This window comes from Epinephelus lanceolatus, chromosome 5 (genome assembly GCF_041903045.1).
Source record: "Epinephelus lanceolatus isolate andai-2023 chromosome 5, ASM4190304v1, whole genome shotgun sequence".
NCBI lineage: Eukaryota > Metazoa > Chordata > Actinopteri > Perciformes > Serranidae > Epinephelus > Epinephelus lanceolatus.
Window position 1 is genome coordinate 18,967,297 of NC_135738.1, and position 20,233 is coordinate 18,987,529.

General features: G+C 41.9%; 1 protein-coding gene and 1 long non-coding RNA gene across 7 annotated transcripts; one reads left to right on the forward strand and one right to left on the reverse strand.

Moving 5' to 3' along the window:
* Positions 1–595: 595 nt before the first annotated feature.
* cep152 (centrosomal protein 152) lies at positions 596–17,956 on the forward strand. Of its 6 annotated transcripts, none has more exons than XM_078167813.1 (28): positions 597–1,179; positions 1,359–1,479; positions 3,157–3,263; positions 3,391–3,451; positions 3,544–3,873; positions 4,143–4,302; positions 5,050–5,190; positions 5,709–5,848; positions 6,143–6,343; positions 6,430–6,577; positions 6,758–6,849; positions 6,967–7,130; positions 7,297–7,498; positions 7,836–7,940; positions 8,026–8,156; positions 8,259–8,387; positions 8,471–8,606; positions 8,788–8,973; positions 9,063–9,323; positions 11,803–11,934; positions 12,022–12,675; positions 13,111–13,186; positions 13,344–13,511; positions 13,592–13,676; positions 15,015–15,097; positions 15,541–15,697; positions 15,785–15,888; positions 16,011–17,956. In XM_078167813.1, exons 2-28 carry the CDS (start codon positions 1,393–1,395, stop codon positions 16,796–16,798), a joined length of 5,028 nt encoding a protein of 1,675 aa, XP_078023939.1. In that variant the 5' UTR covers positions 597–1,179; positions 1,359–1,392; the 3' UTR covers positions 16,799–17,956. The 6 variants fall into 6 exon arrangements, with proteins under 6 accessions (XP_078023936.1, XP_078023937.1, XP_078023939.1 ...); XM_033635949.2 differs by having other exon boundaries at positions 3,544–3,864; XM_078167810.1 differs by having other exon boundaries at positions 596–1,179; positions 15,541–15,888.
* On the reverse strand, positions 6,401–14,310 carry LOC144463464 (uncharacterized). The gene is made up of 3 exons (XR_013491611.1): positions 13,567–14,310; positions 12,346–12,620; positions 6,401–6,534 (listed from the first exon to the last, which is right to left on the reverse strand). It is a non-coding gene; the product is annotated as an uncharacterized LOC144463464 (long non-coding RNA).
* Positions 17,957–20,233: the final 2,277 nt, after the last annotated feature.

Genomic DNA, 20,233 nt, shown 5'->3' on the forward strand with positions numbered 1-20,233 from the left:
TTTTTAGAAACCTCAGGATTTTTTTTACTGCTTATAATGTGACCTAAATGTTGTTTCCGAGACACAAGTTGTGTACAAGTGCATCTACATCAATAAGGCTCTTGTGATAAAGAAAACCAAACCACGTCTCAAAAAAATACAGAGGTTATGCACATAGGCCTACTACTGCTGTGATTATGGATGGCCATTGTAGACCATCCGTGGCTTCTTTTTTCCAGTTGTTGGCAAGAGAAACACACGAAATGCATTTTTAATCTTCAGTTGTCAAACATTGTGACTTTATGTGTATATGTTCTGCAGTTTGTATGGTAAGATGAAGGCAGAACGTTTGCTTGTAGTCACAGATTTTCGAGTACTTACCAATTAATAGCATGTTGCTCTGTTTTAATATGTGACCTTTTTATTTTTTATCATGAAGCAATATTTAAAGAAATATTTGTTTTTAGTTTTCAGTGTTTCTTGTGTGTTTTATACCATGCTACTTAGCGGCTGGTGGTGTTTGCTTCCTTTCCGAGGTAACACAGCGACTACACTTCCCACAGTTCTACACGCGCTGTTACCACGGAAGCGCCATGGCTAGTTCCGGGACTGGCAGCAGCAACATAAATAATATTAAGAAACAGCTTTACCCTTTCTATTATGCATTGTTTGTTTGCAAGAGTGGACATTAAACGAGTATGTGCGTCTGTTAGTGACATAAAGTCAGTTATAGTGATATAAAATCATAGTATGTAGCGTACATTCGTTCTGACTGCAGTGATTTGGCGCTGCTAGTGCGCGCGAGTTTTCAAAGTGGGCGAGTCCGCTGCTCTTAAAGAGGACGTCCAAGCGGCTAGCCGGAGCTAGCTTTATAAGTTACCACACATAGTTCAAACGTTTCAGCTTTGCCTAAAACTGGTGCCAACCGTTTTGTTTGCTAGCGAATCTACATATTTGATCAAACGTATTTGACGGAAGGGCTTCAAAGTATGGCCAGCTCGTTTTTAAACTTTCGTCGGCCTCGCTGTTGCTAAGGCAAGCTAACATTGCCACGCTAACGCTAGTTAGCTAGCTAGCGTCAGTGCTTTGTAATGTAAACAGTACTGTATGTGGCTAACTTAACTGTTAGTTAATAACGTCGCTCAAATAACGGAATAAACAACCCACCTGAAGAGACGTTTGTCCCATTCATACAAACAGGTAAGCTAGCGTTATGTGTTTGTTTTAAGTGGTCTTTATCAGTGCTTTTAACTTTTAGCTAACTAGTACTATAAACGTTGGCTAACGTTAACTTAATGCTGACCATTTAACGCCAACATTAAACGTAACAATTTCGTTTCCTGTTTCCGTAACGTTTGTTTGTGCACCTCTTTTCACAGGGTACCCTGCTCTGTGAAACTCAGGATCTGCATCATGTCTATTGATTTTGATAGTGCTGCTCTTCAGACACAGCATGATGAAGAGGAATACGACCAAGAGGACTATGCAAGGGAGCAAGAGGTAAGACACTTAATCACAGAACTATAACGTTTTGTGGACAGACTTTGGGTTACAGATGTGTTAAACACCTGTCCAGTTGTTGTATTACCTGCCAGTGTTATTAAAGGCATTCTTATTGTCTGAGCTCCTGCTGGTTTCCTGGTGATACATATCAACATCAGTTATGCAACATATCAGACGACAGGAAATATCCAGGGCATGCTTGAATTATAGAACATTAACCCGTGGTATGTGCACTGCCCTAGGCATTACTTGTCTCTACCTCAGTGATAACGCATATATGCAGAACACTGAAAACTATTTATACTCCTTTTTAAACATTACACTTGCCAGGTATTTCTTAGTTAACATTGTTGTTTATTTGCTGAAGCATTTGAGGTGTGCACTGTCTGAGTTCCACAAGCACCATCAGCTTCACAGCTAGACAGGCATGCTGTGTTATTACTCACACTTACAATCTGTTGCGCCATGAGCCTGAGCTATTATTGGCTCAAGGAAAAGGCAGCCTTCCAGGTGTGTCACACTGAAACTAGCTCTGCCCTGCAGTTTTACCTACTTTCTCTCTATTAAGGTTACCTTGTTTCTGTGCTTAGCTCCACTTGTAGTTAAGTAACTGAAGCGAGCATGAAGAAACTCTGCATGTCTTACCAGTGGACTTCAGTACTGAGAAGAATGGGACCTTGACCGTTAATTCTCAAATGGATTTTGTTCTTCTTTGGTATAGCCTATTCAGTGTACACAAGTTGGTCAAGCGGAAAATGTTTGCCACCGGTAATTGGAATCTTTCTGCTCCAGTTAATCTTGCTATATGTTTTGCCCAAACAATGGAGTTCTCTGGGAGCAAAACACAGCAGTACCACAGGGAGCCGACAACATACCAGGCATGTTTTGGACATTTCACACAGAGGGTCTTCTCTGCAGAAAGATTAGACTAGTAGGTTATCATGTGGCGTTACAGCTGAAGCAGGAGTGTCTTTTCAATCTTTGTTAAGTGTGTAAGCGGGATAATATGGGTCCTTTGGTTGTGGACACAGTGGAGGATTTGAGGAACATTCAGCAGTCCTTGTGGGAAGTAAGTCCAGCTGACTCTGCTTGTTCTATCACACATGGCTGGTTGTAAAGGAGGCCTGGTCAGTCTGTTACTGATGCAGAGAGTGATTTGACTTGTTTTGTGTCAGCTAAGATGCACTGATAGAAAATACACTGTTGTTTGTCAGTTCTTTGTTTCTCAGTGTGATTGTATGGACCAAAAGAATTGTTAGCACATTTTATATAAACGGTACAAATATTAAGACTGCAATTAATGATTTCCTTCGTTACTGAACAGAGAATCTTTGAAAATGTTGCTTGATAAATGACTAATTATTTATTGAAATGATTACTACATGCTTGAAAATGACATACAAGAACAAAATGATCATGCATAGTAAAACCTGCGCAGAATGTTTTCATGAGCTACACTGAGACTTCCTCTCAAGACAGTAGAACTTTGTTTTAAGTTATTTTCGAATCTCTTTAGAGGAAAACTCCACAAATGTACCCCCTGACTCCTTCTGCCTTTCAGACTGTTAGTGATTGCTTTTTTGTGTTGTTTTTGTTTCTATCTGCATAACTTCATAACTCAGTTGCGGGGCAACCTTGGTGACTCATTTCCATGTGCTTTTTTTTTTTTTGCAGCTGCACAAATTGCTCACCGACCTGCCCGATGACATGCTCGAGGATAGCAGAGACTCCTCCCCAGAGCTGGAGTGCTCTACCTGCAGCAATAAAAACACTGGTGGCAGGTAACACACATGTTGCTGTTAACTCATTGCTAAACTCGGATATCAAGAACTCAGTGTGGTTTAAAACAATCAGACATACCTGATTGCACTGTAACGTAATTATGCTTTTCCCCCTCTCTCCACTCAGTCCAAAGTCCACATGGACACAGCAATGGTCCGATCATCCAAGGCCGACCTCTCATGAACAGGTAGTTTGTTTATTTCTTTTCACTGATAGATTTTTGTCTTCTGAACTCCCAAAGAAAAAAAAATCACAATTACTGTCACTGTCTCTCTAAAGAATTATGAAGATGACTATGATCAACATGCTGATGATGAGTATGGTTATGAGGATGGAGCAGTTCAGATCAATGGACATCACCCTCAAAGTCAACCTCTGCCTCACACCTGGAACCAGGATCATCAGTTCAACCAGGGAGATTATACATACACCAGCATGGGCACAGAAAAATCTACAGAGACCAATGATTTCTCCGCAGACGAGTATGAGTCCAGACCATACCCTCAAGACACTAATAATGCTGTAGTTTATAATGGAGAAGGAGGACGCAGAGACAATCAAAACTATGGGGACCACAACAACGGCAGGAATCATTTTCAAGTGAGTGGAGTATGTCATTGCTGATATTTTTAATAATACCTGTGATTTAAAATGTACTTCCTTGTGTATGGAATACACATTAATTTGTCTTACATTTTCCTTTAGTAATTTAAAATAAACATCTTGATATCTGGCAGTACACCAGTGTTCAGCATTTTGTAGTTTTGTTGTGTTTGAAAAAGAGGCGGCAGCGTCATTGTGTAGCTTTGAGTTGGTTTATTGAACACAGCAATGCTTATTTTTCAAACCTCCTATGTTTCTTGTGTTTTGATCTTCAGAATTTAAAGTCTACACAGTTGGATAGAGGAGTGGATCAGCACAAGGCCAGCTACAATCCTCACCATCCTGCCCATCAGCCAAAGATGTTTACCTCACAGGCTGTTCACCAAGACGGTCAATTTGACCATCTGCAAAGAGAATTCCTTGACTCAACACAAAGTGAGTGTTACTGTCTTGATTTTGTTGCTGGATTAATAGCACACAGGGGTGCTGTGACATGTAAACCACAGTAACAATTGAAAAATTAGGTTTTTAAAAATGTCAGTTGAGTAATTCCCTGAACGAGCTGAACATATTTATCCTGGTGAATAATCTGAATCTGAAGAGTTGTTTTGTTGCTACAGTGCACTGTTTAAGTGTTTTTATAGCTGGTATATGGATTGACATTACTTTTATTTAATCCCCCTTTCTCACTCTTTTTCATGTCTCTGTCAGAACAACTTCATTTTTGTACTACTGTCCACAGAGTAACTTAAGTAAAGCACATCATGAGAGTTAGTTGTATTGCTCAGTATTTCAGATCAGCAAAGTTAACCAGTTAACCATTGAGATTCATCAGCCTCGAGACAAACCAAATTTATTTGAGCTCCTGCACAGAATCTGACAGGAAACACTGGGTTCAGTATTTTGTTTCTAAAGTGACTTAGTAAAAACAAATCTTGTGGTTATGCCTGCCTGTTATGTTTCTGTGTTATGAAGAGCTGTATTGATCAGCCAGACTGCATGAAAAGTGTAATTTTAATTGCCATTGCTAAGTGGCTTTAAGAGCCTTAATTTGACACTCACACTATTACTGTATAGCACCCACCCTCTCAAATGGCATTGCTGGAAATTAAAACATCTTCACACTGTTTAAGTAAGGGGCAAGTGATTTATGTCTTGAATTTAATTTGTGCTGTATTTCAGAAACGGCTGATAGAGAGCAGCTTGCCCAGCTCCAGATTTTAAACAAGGCTCAGCAGAGGCAAATTGAAGACTTGGAGCGAAAACTGGAGGATTCGAAGCGTAATATTAGATATATCGAGCATCAGCTTGCAATTGCCAAAGGTATGTTTCACCTACTGTAGTAAAGGGTGGGAATCATTATTCACTTTATTACAATGCATAGCCAATGTAAAGTAATGTGATTATACAGATTTTGTGATACTTCAAGGATTGAAATTTAGTGTTGCTGCATGTTATGATACATTGTTCTTTACTGACATGCATTTAAAAGCTAACAGTTTAGCTATGAAATGAATAAATCACTCATTCTTGGCCCCTTCAGGAGTTATGATGACAACCTTATAGTTTATCACTATGTCTGACTATTGTCTTTGACACTTCTGCTTTACAAATATGTTTTGTTTTTGCCCATACACCATTAAAAGCTAAAGGGCTGGTCATCTATCGACCAGTAGCATCAGACAGAGGGAAATAAAAGAGAATGTCTTCTGACTTGTATATCTGCCCCCTTGTGGCTGTCAAAAGGCCTGCACAGTGGTCCTGTGCTGGCCTTTTGTGTCCTTGATCTTTTGCTGATCATGCTGCTTGTGGAAACTTAATGTCATTTTTATCATCAATAGATGAAAAGGATGGCCTAGCCGTGAGTCTAAAGGAATCAAGTCAACTGGTTGAAGAGGCCAAAGGGAGAGAGGTTCAAATGCAAAACAAATTGAAGGCACTGGAGCAGCAAGTACAGGTCCTCGCTGAGAGAGACCAGGAGGTAAGCTCTGTACTGACACACACTGTTGCTTTCCTCAGCAATGCATCAGGTTGTCTGTAATTAGGAATTATGAAACTAAAAGAGAAGATATAAAGTCTTAGAAGGCAGTAATCATGAAGCAGTTTATTTAATGTATTCAGAAGCAGTTTTTGACTTAACAGGATCAGAAAATCTGGTATGAAATCATGTAAATGCCTCACTGAAATGTTATGATATGCATACTCAGACTGACCCAAAGTGATTCTGCTTGTATTTGCTTTTTGAAACTTTTCAAATATTTTCTTTTGTTTGCAGAACACAAAGAAGCAGAGGGTGGCAGAGGCTGCAGTGGACAGCATGAAGCAGCAGATGTTGGAGCTTTGTCGCTCCGATACCCTGTCCAAAGCACGTCAGCAGCATGACAGAGACCTTGCCATCATAAAGGAGCAGCATGAGGCTGCACTGTTGACACTGGAGCAGAAGCTTGACTCCACAACTCAGGCTCTGAGTGAACAGGTCTGCAGTGTCACTGTCACAGGAGATACAGTCGCAGTCCCCTGCAGACATGGTAAACTCCAGTGTTTTTGTGTTGTTGCTTCCAGATTGATGTTGGTCAGAGGTTACGAGAGCAGGTGAAGCAGCTGGAGCGCCAGAGGGAGGAAGAGCAGCTGGAGAGAGCCAGAGTTGTTAATGCCCTTACTCAGCGTCTGGAAGAGAGTCAACAACAATGTGCTAAACTGCTGCAGACGAGTGAGTGAAGGTTGGAGTATACACTGCAACCACCCTTTTTGTCTTTTTTGTAACTTGCTAAAACTCAGTTACGAAGAAATCCCAAAACATTAATGAGTAACGTCTGAGCACGTGTTGTCTTTTTAATTTGTCCAAATCGAAATCATAGTTTCTATTCTGTTGTGGTTCTGTTTGTTTCAGGTGCAGTGCAGGAGATGAGTCAGATACAAATCAAACTCCAACAGGCTCAATCAGCCAAAGCACTGAGTGAAAACATGAACAAAGTGTTACAGGTTTGCCCTCTGATTATTCTGCCCCATAATAGAACCCCTCTCAAAGCATAATCATACAGAAAAGATGTGCTTAAACATGACTGATTAAACTTTTCATGTTTTATTTTTATCCTAAAGGAGGATCTGGCTGATTTGAAGGAGCAGATCACTCTGTATGAATCTGCTGTGAAACACGGTGTCATTGCTTTAGACCTGAGCACTGACTGGGAGAGCCAGCTGTCTGAATCCTGTGTGGATTTAGGATTAAAGAAAGTAAACAGGAAGAATGGCTTACTTCACAGGTACACTGTCATTATTCAGTCACTGTCACCATTACAGTAACTCTGAGCCTTTCTCTGTGTCATTTTGTTTGTGCCACAATTTATATACTGTGAAACTGGCGATATTTCTTCTTTAATATCACCACTCCCTTTAATCAAAATCTGACTTTCCTTGCTGTCTGATCAGAACTGCCCTGGCTAATCTGTCGGACTCGAAGCTGCCCAAAGATGAAGCTTTGCGGCTGCTGCGAGTGGAGATGCAGCGCTGTCTGGGTAGCTTGAAGGGGAAGCGGCAGAAGATCAGTCAGCTGCAGGAGGAGCTCCAGCTCAGTCAGGGTCAGGTGAACGAGCTGCAGACCCAGTTGGAAGAAGCCAAGCTCTGCTCTTCAGTGAGGACTCCTCTACACGACCATCAGATACAAGTTTTAATGTTGCATTGCTGAGTATGGCATTTAACACTGTACTGGCATACACTGTCTGATGGCTATTACTCAGATTTAAGTAGATTAAAAAAAAGAACATGGTAAAATTGGTTCAGATAAGATGACAAAACTATTAAACTAATAAATGTTTTATTCATGCATGTTTCTACCCAGTTGTGTTAGCATAAAAATAAATTTTTGACACCAAAGCTCCTGTAAATGGTGTGGTACAAGCATGAGACAATGCATAAATACAAGATAAGAGATTAAATTGCTTTAATTCAAACTGTATTTGTGTTCACAGGTCAGAGAGACGAGTCAGATGAAACATCTAGACATAACTGGAGAGTCTCAGAAAGAGTTCATGAGACTACAGGAAGACAAACGACACTTGCAGGAACAAGTGGAGGTAAGTTGTGGTTTTGTGAAATTAATTATATTTTTTGTTTTTAGACTATGTCATGAACGGTGGTGGTGTTATGTCTAAACTCTAGGTGTTAGAGAAGAAGAACACGGAGCTGAGACAGAGTGAGGAGAAGGTGAGGTCTGCCAACTTGGAGCTGTGCACCAAGATGAGGGAGATGATCCAGGAACTGGACCAAGAGAAGCAGGAGGCTGCTCAGAGGTAAGGCACAGAGGAGGAAAATGAGATTCTGTCAGATACTTTACCTTTAATCATCCCTAAGTGTGTGCTCATACAAATTCCCTTTTCTGTGGGTTCATGCAGAGCTGAGAGGATTCATCAGCAGTACAGGGACGACGTGGTGGACCGGGTCAGAACCGAGCTCATGCTGGAACACGATGCTCAAGTTGAACAGCTGACTGCACAGCATCAGCAGCAGGTCCAACAGTTACAGTAAGTCCTCTGCACCTGTTACTAAAAACTGTCGTTATCTGTAAACCTGTGCAGCTCATTTACAGTACATGACTTCTTCACAGGACCCAGCTGTCTGAGGCCAATGATAAGATTTTGGGTGTGCAAGAGTGCTACATATCCGTCTGCACGGAGAAGGACATGCTTGAAGAAAGCATCCGTAACAGGGAGAAGGAGGAAGCTTTGATCAGGGAAAATGAGGTATGAAAGATCACTGTACACTATTTGGTATTGTTGTGTGTTGACGTTAGTAAGTTAGTGTTTTCTTTTGACTTGGGACACAAAGCTACTATTTATTTCTGACAATTTGTTTATTGCTACACACTGTATTTCACAAAGCTGTTACTGCTGAACTTAGAAAAATTGATTATTTGTTTTCCAGCTAAAGATGAGAGAAGAGAGTGGCACAGCTGTGGAGAAGCTGCGGGCTGAACTTGAGGCGCAGCATCAGGCCTCAATAAACCAGCTCAAAGCTGTCTGGTCCAAAGAAAAGGAGGCTGAGATCCAGCAGCAGGTGAACTCTCATGTAGCTTCAGCCAAGGCTGCTTGGAAGGAGGAATTGAAACAGGTATGATTTTCCACTGCCCAGCTCCCTCAACCCCCTAACTGCGATTTTTTTTTACATCAGACCTGAAAGTTTTTGATGCCTCTGTGCAGATGGAGAAGACCTGGGTCCAGAGGCTGGAGGAGGCCAGAACAGAGAGGCACAGAGAGACTGCTGAGGCAGCCTGTCAGGCAGATGAGACTGATGCCAGCAGTGTGACAGTTACCGCTGAGGAGCTGGACTCCCGGCTCAGCGCCCAGAAACAGCAGCTGCAACTAGAAGCTGACAAAGTCAAACGCAAAGCTGTGGAGGAAGCCAAGAAACAAGCCCAGAAAGAGCTGCACGAGAAACACCTGGAGGACATGGCCAAACAGGTCAGTGGGTTTCTTCTTCTTTTAATACCTGTGCTAGTTAGCCAAATGTGCTTTATTGTACATTTTGTTTGAGTGGCAACAATTGGAGTCAATCCAATGCCACTAGTATTGTAGGTCACACACAGTTTAGATTTTTACTCATTACAGTTTTAGATGTCACAACAACATGAGGATTTTTCTGATTCATCCCCCCATTATTTGAAATGAAAAAAAAAAACAATTAGTGGTGCATCAAGAATTAAATGTTGCATACCATGCTATTTCCCAAACATTTTCAGCTATCTTCAGGGTGACCCTGGATCCCTTAAGATTCTTAAAATGTCTTACATACATACAGTACAGGCCAAAAGTTTGGACACACCTTCTCATTCAATGCGTTTTCTTTATTTTCATGACTATTTACGTTGTAGATTCTCACTGAAGGCATCAAAACTATGAATGAACACATGTGGAGTTATGTACTTAACAAAAAAAGGTGAAATAACTGAAAATATGTTTTATATTCTAGTTTCTTCAAAATAGCCACCCTTTGCTCTGATTACTGCTTTGCACACTCTTGGCATTCTCTCGATGAACTTCAAGAGGTAGTCACCTGAAATGGTTTTCCAACAGTCTTGAAGGAGTTCCCAGAGGTGTTTAGCACTTGTTGGCCCCTTTGCCTTCACTCTGCGGTCCAGCTCACCCCAAACCATCTCGATTGGGTTCAGGTCCGGTGACTGTGGAGGCCAGGTCATCTGCCGCAGCACTCCATCACTCTCCTTCTTGGTCAAATAGCCCTTACACAGCCTGGAGGTGTGTTTGGGGTCATTGTCCTGTTGAAAAATAAATGATGGTCCAACTAAACGCAAACCGGATGGGATGGCATGTCGCTGCAGGATGCTGTGGTAGCCATGCTGGTTCATTGTGCCTTCAATTTTGAATAAATCCCCAACAGTGTCACCAGCAAAACACCCCCACACCATCACACCTCCTCCTCCATGCTTCACAGTGGGAACCAGGCATGTGGAATCCATCCGTTCACCTTTTCTGCGTCTCACAAAGACACGGTGGTTGAAACCAAAGATCTCAAATTTGGACTCATCAGACCAAAGCACAGATTTCCACTGGTCTAATGTCCATTCCTTGTGTTTCTTGGCCCAAACAAATCTCTTCTGCTTGTTGCCTCTCCTTAGCAGTGGTTTCCTAGCAGCTATTTGACCATGAAGGCCTGATTCGCGCAGTCTCCTCTTAACAGTTGTTCTAGAGATGGGTCTGCTGCTAGAACTCTGTGTGGCATTCATCTGGTCTCTGATCTGAGCTGCTGTTAACTTGCGATTTCTGAGGCTGGTGACTCGGATGAACTTATCCTCAGAAACAGAGGTGACTCTTGGTCTTCCTTTCCTGGGTCGGTCCTCATGTGTGCCAGTTTCGTTGTAGCGCTTGATGGTTTTTGCGACTCCACTTGGGGACACATTTCAAGTTTTTGCAATTTTCCGGACTGACTGACCTTCATTTCTTAAAGTAATGATGGCCACTCGTTTTTCTTTAGTTAGCTGATTGGTTCTTGCCATAATATGAATTTTAACAGTTGTCCAATAGGGCTGTCGGCTGTGTATTAACCTGACTTCTGCACAACACAACTGATGGTCCCAACCCCACTGATAAAGCAAGAAATTCCACTAATTAACCCTGATAAGGCACACCTGTGAAGTGGAAACCATTTCAGGTGACTACCTCTTGAAGCTCATGGAGAGAATGCCAAGAGTGTGCAAAGCAGTAATCAGAGCAAAGGGTGGCTATTTTGAAGAAACTAGAATATAAAACATATTTTCAGTTATTTCACCTTTTTTTGTTAAGTACATAACTCCACATGTGTTCATTCATAGTTTTGATGCCTTCAGTGAGAATCTACAATGTAAATGGTCATGAAAATAAAGAAAACGCATTGAATGGGAAGGTGTGTCCAAACTTTTGGCCTGTACTGTATGTACTGATTAAAGGCCTTAACAAGTATAAAACTGTCCTAAATTCAGTTCAGTTCAGGGTCTTAAATGTTTTTTTAGTCCTGCCATTAAGAGACTTTTCAGTTTTGGCGCTACAGGAAGCGTCATTTTAACAGGAGGGAAACACTATTTGACGGCGGAACTGACTTTGACACAGCATCTGTATGCAGCGATGCCCCTATATTCACCCCCTCTTGGCATTTAGATAATGCAATGAGTCTGTATTGATAAACTAAGGCCAGCTTGTTTGTTTAATTTTTCTGTGCTTAGAGCGGCAAGCATAAAGAGTGTCATTGGTGTCGTTTTACCTTTCTATTAATTTTGAAGCCACATTCAGGTGTTCACCTGGAAAGAGTATGTTTTTGCTTTTGGTATTTCCATGGCAAGTTTGGTCTTAAATGTCATTTAAAAAGGTATTTAAAAAGTCTTAAATTGAACTTGTAGACACCCTGATCTTGCCGTCACCAGGGCTGACAGATTTAGTGTTGGTGTTTCAGGTTGAAGGTGCTGTAACGAGGGCCTACAATCGCTGGATTGAGGATTTGACTTCATTACCAGAATACCAAACCTCTCTCCAAGCAGAGAGGGAGAAATGGGAAGAACTTCTAGAAAAACACACAGAGCAACAGGTAGGACACGGTTTTATCTTTGTGTAAATGTGTCAGCTGGCTTTTCTTTTCTGATAATATGTTTGTGCCTCGATTTAAATGTGTCAGGTATCCCAGGCCCTGAGGAACGCAGAGGAGCAGTGGCACAAGAAGCACAAGAACCAGCTGGAGGAGCAGACCTCTGAAACACAGAGGGTGGAGGAGCTCCAAGAGGAGGTGGCAGCTCTCCAGAGTCAGCTGGAGCAAGGAAGGAGAGAGCATGCTGCCCTACTGAAGGCTGAGCTGGCCGGAGCCAGAGCAGCCTGGAACAGAGACAAACAACGGGAGATCTCTGTCATCCAGGCCCGCACTGAGAAGGTGTACCAAAGCAAGCTGCAAGAGCAGCACAGAAACCTGGAGCAGGCTTTGCAGCAGACCAGGGAGGATACTGACCTCCACAAGAAGGAGCTGCTCCTACAGATGGAGGCCAAGCTACAGCAGAATCTGAGGGCCCGAGAGGAGGAGTGGAGAAGTCAGCATGCAGAGAAGGAGCAGGCCCAGAGACAGCAGGTGAGAGATGAATTACTGGCAGAGCTTCAAACTGGTTTGGCCAAGGTCCAGTCACAACTTCTCAGGGATCCCAGAACAGATCAGTGGGGCACTGAAGACACCAAGAGGACCAGCGGGGCCACATCAGAGGGCACAATAACGCACATCATCCAAACATCCTGCAAAGACATGGTCAACAGAGCAGTATCTCAAGCCAAGAAGGAATGGACGAAAGTGAGTTTCGATTAGATTATTATGTATCTGAAAATAGTGATTTTATCTGTATATGAATTAGGAGGACTGGCTGTGCTCAATGATTAATTTATTAAGGCTGCAAAGAGCAAAGATTGTTGATACAGCTGCAGGAAAAAGCAACAAAAAAGGGAGAGGCTGTTGGCACACTGAACTTTGCAAGTTTCCAAGTAATTATTAATGCAGTATCCAACCTTAAAAGTCTTTGTCAAGTTTTTACTTGTAGGTTGAAACATTGCAATAAACTTGTGGGTTAGCAAATTATTATTGTGCCAACAGCCTTGCCTCAAGTACTTCGATGTTTTAAATGCTGCAGTATTTAACTGTAATTTGTCTCAATGTGCTGTTTTATTAAGTTGTGTCTTTTAATGTTTATGAGTTGCTTTTCCCTTGATGGTTTCATTGGTGCCCCCACAGATAAGTGAGGAGAGACTAAGCCGTGTGTTGAAAAAAACGCAGGAGCAGCATGAGAGAGAAATCGACAAAATAGAAAGTAAGTAATACACTCTTATTGTCTCTTCACTAAGCAGGACGTTGTAAACTCTTTCTACTTAAATCCATATGACATGCAGTGTTAATTATTTTTATTAGACTATATGGTGTAGTGCCCATCAGCAGGTTTACATGATAATATTGTCCACCGTTTCCAGGCTCTGTGACGCAAAGGAAGGAGCAGGCTCGCTGCAGGACGGAGTGCATTGAGACTTTAGGTAAGCTGCAGAAGAAGAACCAGGAGCTCCAGAGACACTTGGAGAAAGCCTGTCGTCAGCTCCAGCACAGCGTTCGAGAGCACAAAGCAGCCATGCAGCATCTGAAAGGTATTTAATGCATTTAAAATGTTTCCTTAAGTGTCATTTAAACAGATTTACTCACCGTATGATGTATCTGTGTCTTGTAGATGAGCATGAACGCAGCTCACAAAAGTTAAAGGAAGGACACCTGCAGCAGCTAGAGGAGGTGAAGAGAGCCCAAGAATCCTCAGGGTTGGTGTTGTTTTTATCATTTCTTATTTGGTGTTCAGTGTCCAATGAGATTAAATTAATTATTGTTTCCCTGGCTGTTCATTGTTGCTCTGTTTATTGTTACATGTAACATTATTCAGAAGATAATCAGATGTATATTTTTTTATATCAAATGCTGTCCCATGTCTCTTCATTTCAGTATTTTATTTTAAGTATCTTGCATTTTAGGGGCATATTTAGATTTTCCATCGAATAAAGTGGTATAGATTTTTGGGACAACAAACGTCTCCCATCATATTAAATATGCCAGTCTGCTGTGATCATTATGATGACTAGCTCAAGCAGGACTTTTACTTAAGTATATTTAAATCAAGTCCTATTAGACATTATGTCCAGCCCTGACATTGAGATCCCTTCAGAAACCTTACCAAAAAGCATTTGACAGTTACCAAGTTTACACTTTCGATTGAGCTACAACATAATAAGCTAATTGTAAAATGTAAAGATACTTTGTGTTTTAAAGGTCCAGTGTGTAGGATTTAGGGGGATATATTGGCAGAAATGGTAAATAATTGTGTGTTTTCATTAGTGTATATTCACCTGAAATTAAGAATCATGTTTTGGTTACCTTAGAAGGAACCGTTTATGTCTACATATGGAGCGGGTCCTCCTCCACACAGTCCCCTGTATTGTTTCTACAGTAGTCCAGAATGGACAAACCAAACACTGGCTCTAGATAGGGCCATTTGGTTTTTCGCGTCGGCCACAGTAGTTCTCCTACACGCTGGGCATGCAGGAGAAGTTTTAGTTGGTTGTAATCTCTAACCTCACCACCAGATGCCACTAAATCCTACATACTAGACCCCTTAGGCTACATACGTTTTATTTCTTTACAAAGCCCTGACTGTAACAGATTTTGATTTTCAATAGGTGAAGAAAGCTGAAAAAGCCAAAAATAATTAAGACTCTTTAATATACAAAAGATTTATATGGTTAAGTTCTGAAATATTTAAATACAGGGAACAACTGGGAAAGCTTAATGTTTGAACATGTAAAAATAAATTCCGTAAGCTTCCTTTGTTTGGGTGGCAAACAAAGTAGTTACTTTAAAATGGCTGAATGTGCACTCACTGTTATAAGTGATTACAGCGCTCTGAAAAACAACCATCAAATCTTCCGTACATTACTTTAATAAAGTTTATTATTTCATATTTACAAGACCTGACTTTAGTGGACAATAGTTAAGTTCTCTAAGTGAGAAACTGGGTATGGTGATAATAGCATTACACAGTTCACAGCAGCAGGTAATAATGAATTTTAATACAATGATGGCAACAAACTAATTGTTCCTGCTTACAGGAGTTCTGATCACCAACAAAATGTCCAGCAAGGCCTCGAGGAGATGAAGCAGCAATACCTGATGACTGTGGAAAAGATCAGAGGTTGGTAATGGTGCTGGTTTTCGATACAGCTGTGTGGATTATGTATTTAAGGAGACCAGAACTTATGTAAAGATGGTGCAGCGAACTAGACACTGTGGGTGCCTTTTTATTATGGCAATGTGTCTCTTCCTCACATCTTAGCAGTGAGGATGTGAGAGAGAGAGATGTGAGGAAGTGACGTGAGTACAAGTTTAAAAATCCATGGTTCCATTGCATTGGTTTTAAGTGATGTCAGGGGAGAGGACGCGAGTTAGCGTAGTTTAGCATACTGAAAAGCCCCCTGTGATGTCCTGAACAATACAATGCATTTGTTACGTCCTCACTTGTGAATATGATGCAGGTTTGCATGTCTGTATAAATGTGCATCAAACCTCATGGTGTCATTTTCTTGTGCATGTACCTAGTGAAAGGCACAGATCATAACTGTGGGTTTTTCATGGCAGGAGACATGCTGCGTTACCTTCAGGAGAGTCGGGAGCGAGCAGCCGAGATGATCCGCATGGAGGTGCAGAGGGAGAGGCAGGACACTGCCAGAAAGATGAGGCACTATTATCTGACCTGTCTGCAGGAGTTACTGGAGGACGGAGGAAAGACTACAGGGCAAGAGGCCATAATCGTCCTAAACTTGTTTGCTTGCTTCATCATGGCTCCTCAGGCTAATTGTATTGATCGTCTTGTATTCTACAGGGCTGAGAAGAAAATAATGAATGCTGCAAGCAAGCTGGCAGCCATGGCTAAAGTGCTGGAGACGCCTTTAAAAAGTAAATCTGGAAAGAACTTCAGTTTACAAAGTGAGTCCTGCTGTGCTGAACTGGTGTACTGTATAATGTTTCTTTTTTGCTTCACAGTGTCAGTGTGGTGGGAAACTGTGTTTTGTGTGAACATTTTGTTTGTTTGACGGCTGTGTTCACAGCGGACTGCCTTCCAGGAAGAAATGCAGGTTTCACCAAGAACCAGTCAACACTAACTGAGCTCCCTGACATGAGGCCAGAGGGAAGATCCAACAGGGAAAAGTCCTCCGCTGATTCAGAACAAAAACAAACTGCTGCAGTGAGGACAAAACCTCTGAGTCACCAGGACATTTCTACATCTGAGAAGGAGGCGGCCTCAGTAGATGCAGCGCTGAAACCCCAAACTGCTGATCACACACACCTCTGCTCTTACAAACCTTCCCAACAGATTGCTTCTCCGTCCCAGGTCGAGTTTGTCAATGTGTCTGTGAGGAGTAAGAGCAGGGAGATGTACCTGCAGGGAGCAGACAACTGCAACGACTCAGAGCGACAGAGCAAACCGTTCCTCATCCAGGAGGCTCCTGTCAGAGACGAGAGAAGGAATGACTGGAGCATGACCAGTTGTGACTCAGACACTGGCTTCCATGTTTCTTCACACTCTTACTCAGGGAGGAAAGTAGAACCAGTGAAGCCCTTTTCTGTCTCCGCCGCATTCGCCAGTGACTTAGGAGAGTTTGCTGGCCTCACTCCGGATGTTTCTGACCTTACTGTTTACAATGAAATTGCCAAAAACACACCCCACACCCAGACCTTGAACTTGCAGCATGCAAAAATGGGTACACACAGAGAGCCCACCCCTGGCTCTGAGGGTGAGAAGCAGCATGGAGTTTGTTCCAGGCCTCTGTTCTCTGAGTTGAGACAACGCCAACAGGACAGCGGCTTTGACAGTCCGTTCTACCAACAAAAATGACCAAGTGAAGGGCAGGTTGGAAGGGAAGTTAGGAGGCGAGTTTGGAAATGACTTGAGGATTTCAGTTAGCTCACCAAATAGTGCCTTTAATACAGTGTATAATGTTTACACGATGTAGGACCTTTGCCTTCATAGCTTGTTAAAGGAGTAGTTTTACAGAGTTGTGTGAGTTGGGCATGAGTTGGGTGAAAAGATTGATAGCACTGTCATGTCTGTATATTGGGTATAAATGCTAGACACGGCCAGTTAGCTGTTAACAGCTTGTCTCTGTCCAAAGGTAATAAAATCCACCTATTAGCACCTCTAGCACTCACTCATTAACAGATTACACCTCTTTCCTTTGATCCGTACAAAAACCAAAGGGTCAAATTACAACAGTAGTTTCATGTTAAGTTATGTGCTGGACATTTCCAGGAGTATTGTTGTCACTGTGATGTTGCCAGGCAACCAGTAGAGACTGCCAAGAAATGGAAAACAAAGGAGATCTAACTTGTAAATGAACATTGTTGAGGTTTAGAGTTACAGATGGGTCAATCGTGTTACCTTGGGACAGAGCCAGGCTCGCTGTTTCCACTTTTGATGCCAAGTGAAGGGAAGCGTACCTTCCAAACCCTGACAATGACACAATAGTGGCATCAATCTGTTCATCAAACTCAACAAGAATGCGAGTTAGTGTTTTTTATATATGAGTAAAACTGCACATTGAAGCAAAAGTGTTGAGTTTTATAGCCATTTTTTGGGAAAGAAGCAGTGGCTACATTTTGTACTTCTCTACCTATGACCTCTCACCTCAGGTACACCACAGAGCTCTAGAAATATTTGTTTGTTTCTTTTGGCCTCATACACTCCTTTTCAACCTTTCAGTCTAGCTGTAAACATGCAGCTTTGAAAAAAAATGTTTATAGTTCCAAAGCCTCATCTGTGCCTCAAATGATCCTGGCACCTTATTGTACCCTGAACTAGACCAGTCAGTGCTGGTGCAGGTTCAAGCTCATATCAGTCTTCTGAGTTCTTTTTCCTCTCTGTCTGAGTCCACTGTGCCTTTGCTTTTATATTTTTTAAAATATTTTATATCACATTAATGAAATATGCTGTGCATAGATTGTTTTTTTTTTATATATATATTTATTTCATTTTAATAAATAATTTCAATACAAATTAAGGAAGAATCATTTGTCATGAGAGCAGAGCCTTTACTGGAAGTCATGTTAAAGAAAGTAGTTTATATCAGAGATTAATTTTGGTAAATACAGTCCTACTTACTTTAATTTAAACCAAACACTTCTTTTAATTTTCTGTTATTTTATGAGCTAATTAATTAATGGAGAAAATAATGAAATGAAAATACTTTACTTTAAACGCTTTTGTTTTTGTTGCCATTTTTCACAGATTCAAATTAAAGATCGTGAACTTTTTTATGCACGTAATAGATATATTTCTGTCAAATTTTGGTCGCAAATGTGTTAAAATCCATGTTAGTGAGCACTTCTCCTTTTCCCAAGATAATCCATCCACCTGGCAGGTGTGGCATATAAAGATGCTGATTGAACAGCATCATTACCACAGGTTTGCCTTGGGATGGTCAAAATAAAATGCTACAATTTTAGGGCCATTATAGTGCTGACTGCAGGAATGTCACCAGAGCTGTTGGCCGTGAACTGAATGTTCATTTCACTATCATTAGATGTCTCCAATGGTGACTCCCTGAATTTGGCAGTACATCCAACCAGCCTTACAATAACACACCACGAGGAGTTACACCAGCTCAGGACCTCCACACCCAGTATCTTCACCGTCTGAGACCAGCCACCCAAACAGCTGATGCAATTAGTCTGCACAATTGAGCGTAGTGTTAGTTCAGGCAGGATGTCAAGCTCAGCTCACATTCCAGCTACATCAGCTGATCTCAAACATCCCAATCAACTGATGGAGTAGCTGATAGATCACGATTCCTTTCTATGCACCCTGTTTAAACTGCTCTGGCCTGCCTATTGTTGCTGCTTCTTCTGCAAGCCGCTTTGCAACCCGCCTCCACCCCAGCGCCTACTTTTCATGTTGTGTAAGAAAAGGCAGAGGGGCCCCAGAACAGAGCCATATCGCCAAATATAATACTGCAAATGCAAATAAAGTTTTCTTTGACCAAAGAGTTCCTGACTGAACTTAAGAATTTCTGCACAAACTGTCAAAAATGGTCTCAGGGAAGCTCATCTTCATCCTCACAGAGGTCTTGACCTGACAGCACTTTCAGCACTCACTAACATGGATTTTAACAAATTTGTGACCAAAATATTAATAGATTGGTGTCACAGATTCAACAAGGTGCTGGAAACATCCCTGAGATTTTGGTCCATATTGACATGACAGCATCACACAGTTGCCGCAGATATGTCGGCTGCACATCGAAGATGCAAATCTACCATTCCACTGCACCCAAAGGTGCTCTATTGGATTGAGATCTGGTGACTGTGGAGGCCAGTGGAGTACAGTGAAGTCATTGTCATGTTCAAGAAACCAGTTTGAGATGATTTGAGGTTTGTGACGTGGTGCTTTATCCTGCTGGAAGTAGCCATCAGAAGATGGGTACACTGTGGTCATAAAGGGATGGACACGGTCAGCAACAATACTCAGGTAGGCTGTGGTGTTTAAACCATGCTCAGTTGGTACTAAGGGGCCCAAAGTGTGCCAAGAAAATATCCCCCACACCATTACACCACCACCACCAGCCTGAACTGTTGATACAAGGCAGGATGGATCCATGCTTTCATGTTGTTTACACCAAATTCTGACCCTACCATCTGAATGTGGCAGCAGAAATCCAGACTCATCAGACCAGGCAACGTTCCAATCTTCTATTGTCCAGTTTTGGTGAGCCTGTGTGAACTGTAGCCTCAGTTTCCTGTTGTTAGCTGACAGGAGTGGCACCTGGTGTGGTCTTCTGCTGCTGTAGCCCATCTGCTTCAAGGTTCAACACGTTCAGAGACGGTCTTCTGCATACCTTGGTTGTAACGAGTGATTACTTCTCCTTTGACCTGTGGCATCAACAAGGCATTTTCACCCAGAGAACTGCTTGCTGAATACTCAGACCAGCCCGTCTGGCACCAACAACCATGCCACATTTAAAGTCACTTAAATCACCTTTCTTCCCCATTCTGATGCTTGGCTTGAACTTCAGCAGGTCGTCTTGACCATGTCTACATGCCTCAGTACTCTGAGTTGCTGCCACATGTTTGGCTGATTAGTTATTTGTACCTAATAAAGTGGCTGGTGAGTGTATAAAATGTCTTACATTTTAAACCTGTAAAAACTGGAGCCAAAACTGTGTTGAGTTTAAAATGTAGTTCTGTGTGTGTGTGTCACAACTGATTTGGTTAATATGTTGAGCACTTTCCAGCCCTTCTTCTGATGCCTGTGCTCCTCCTCTGTCCTGGGGACCAT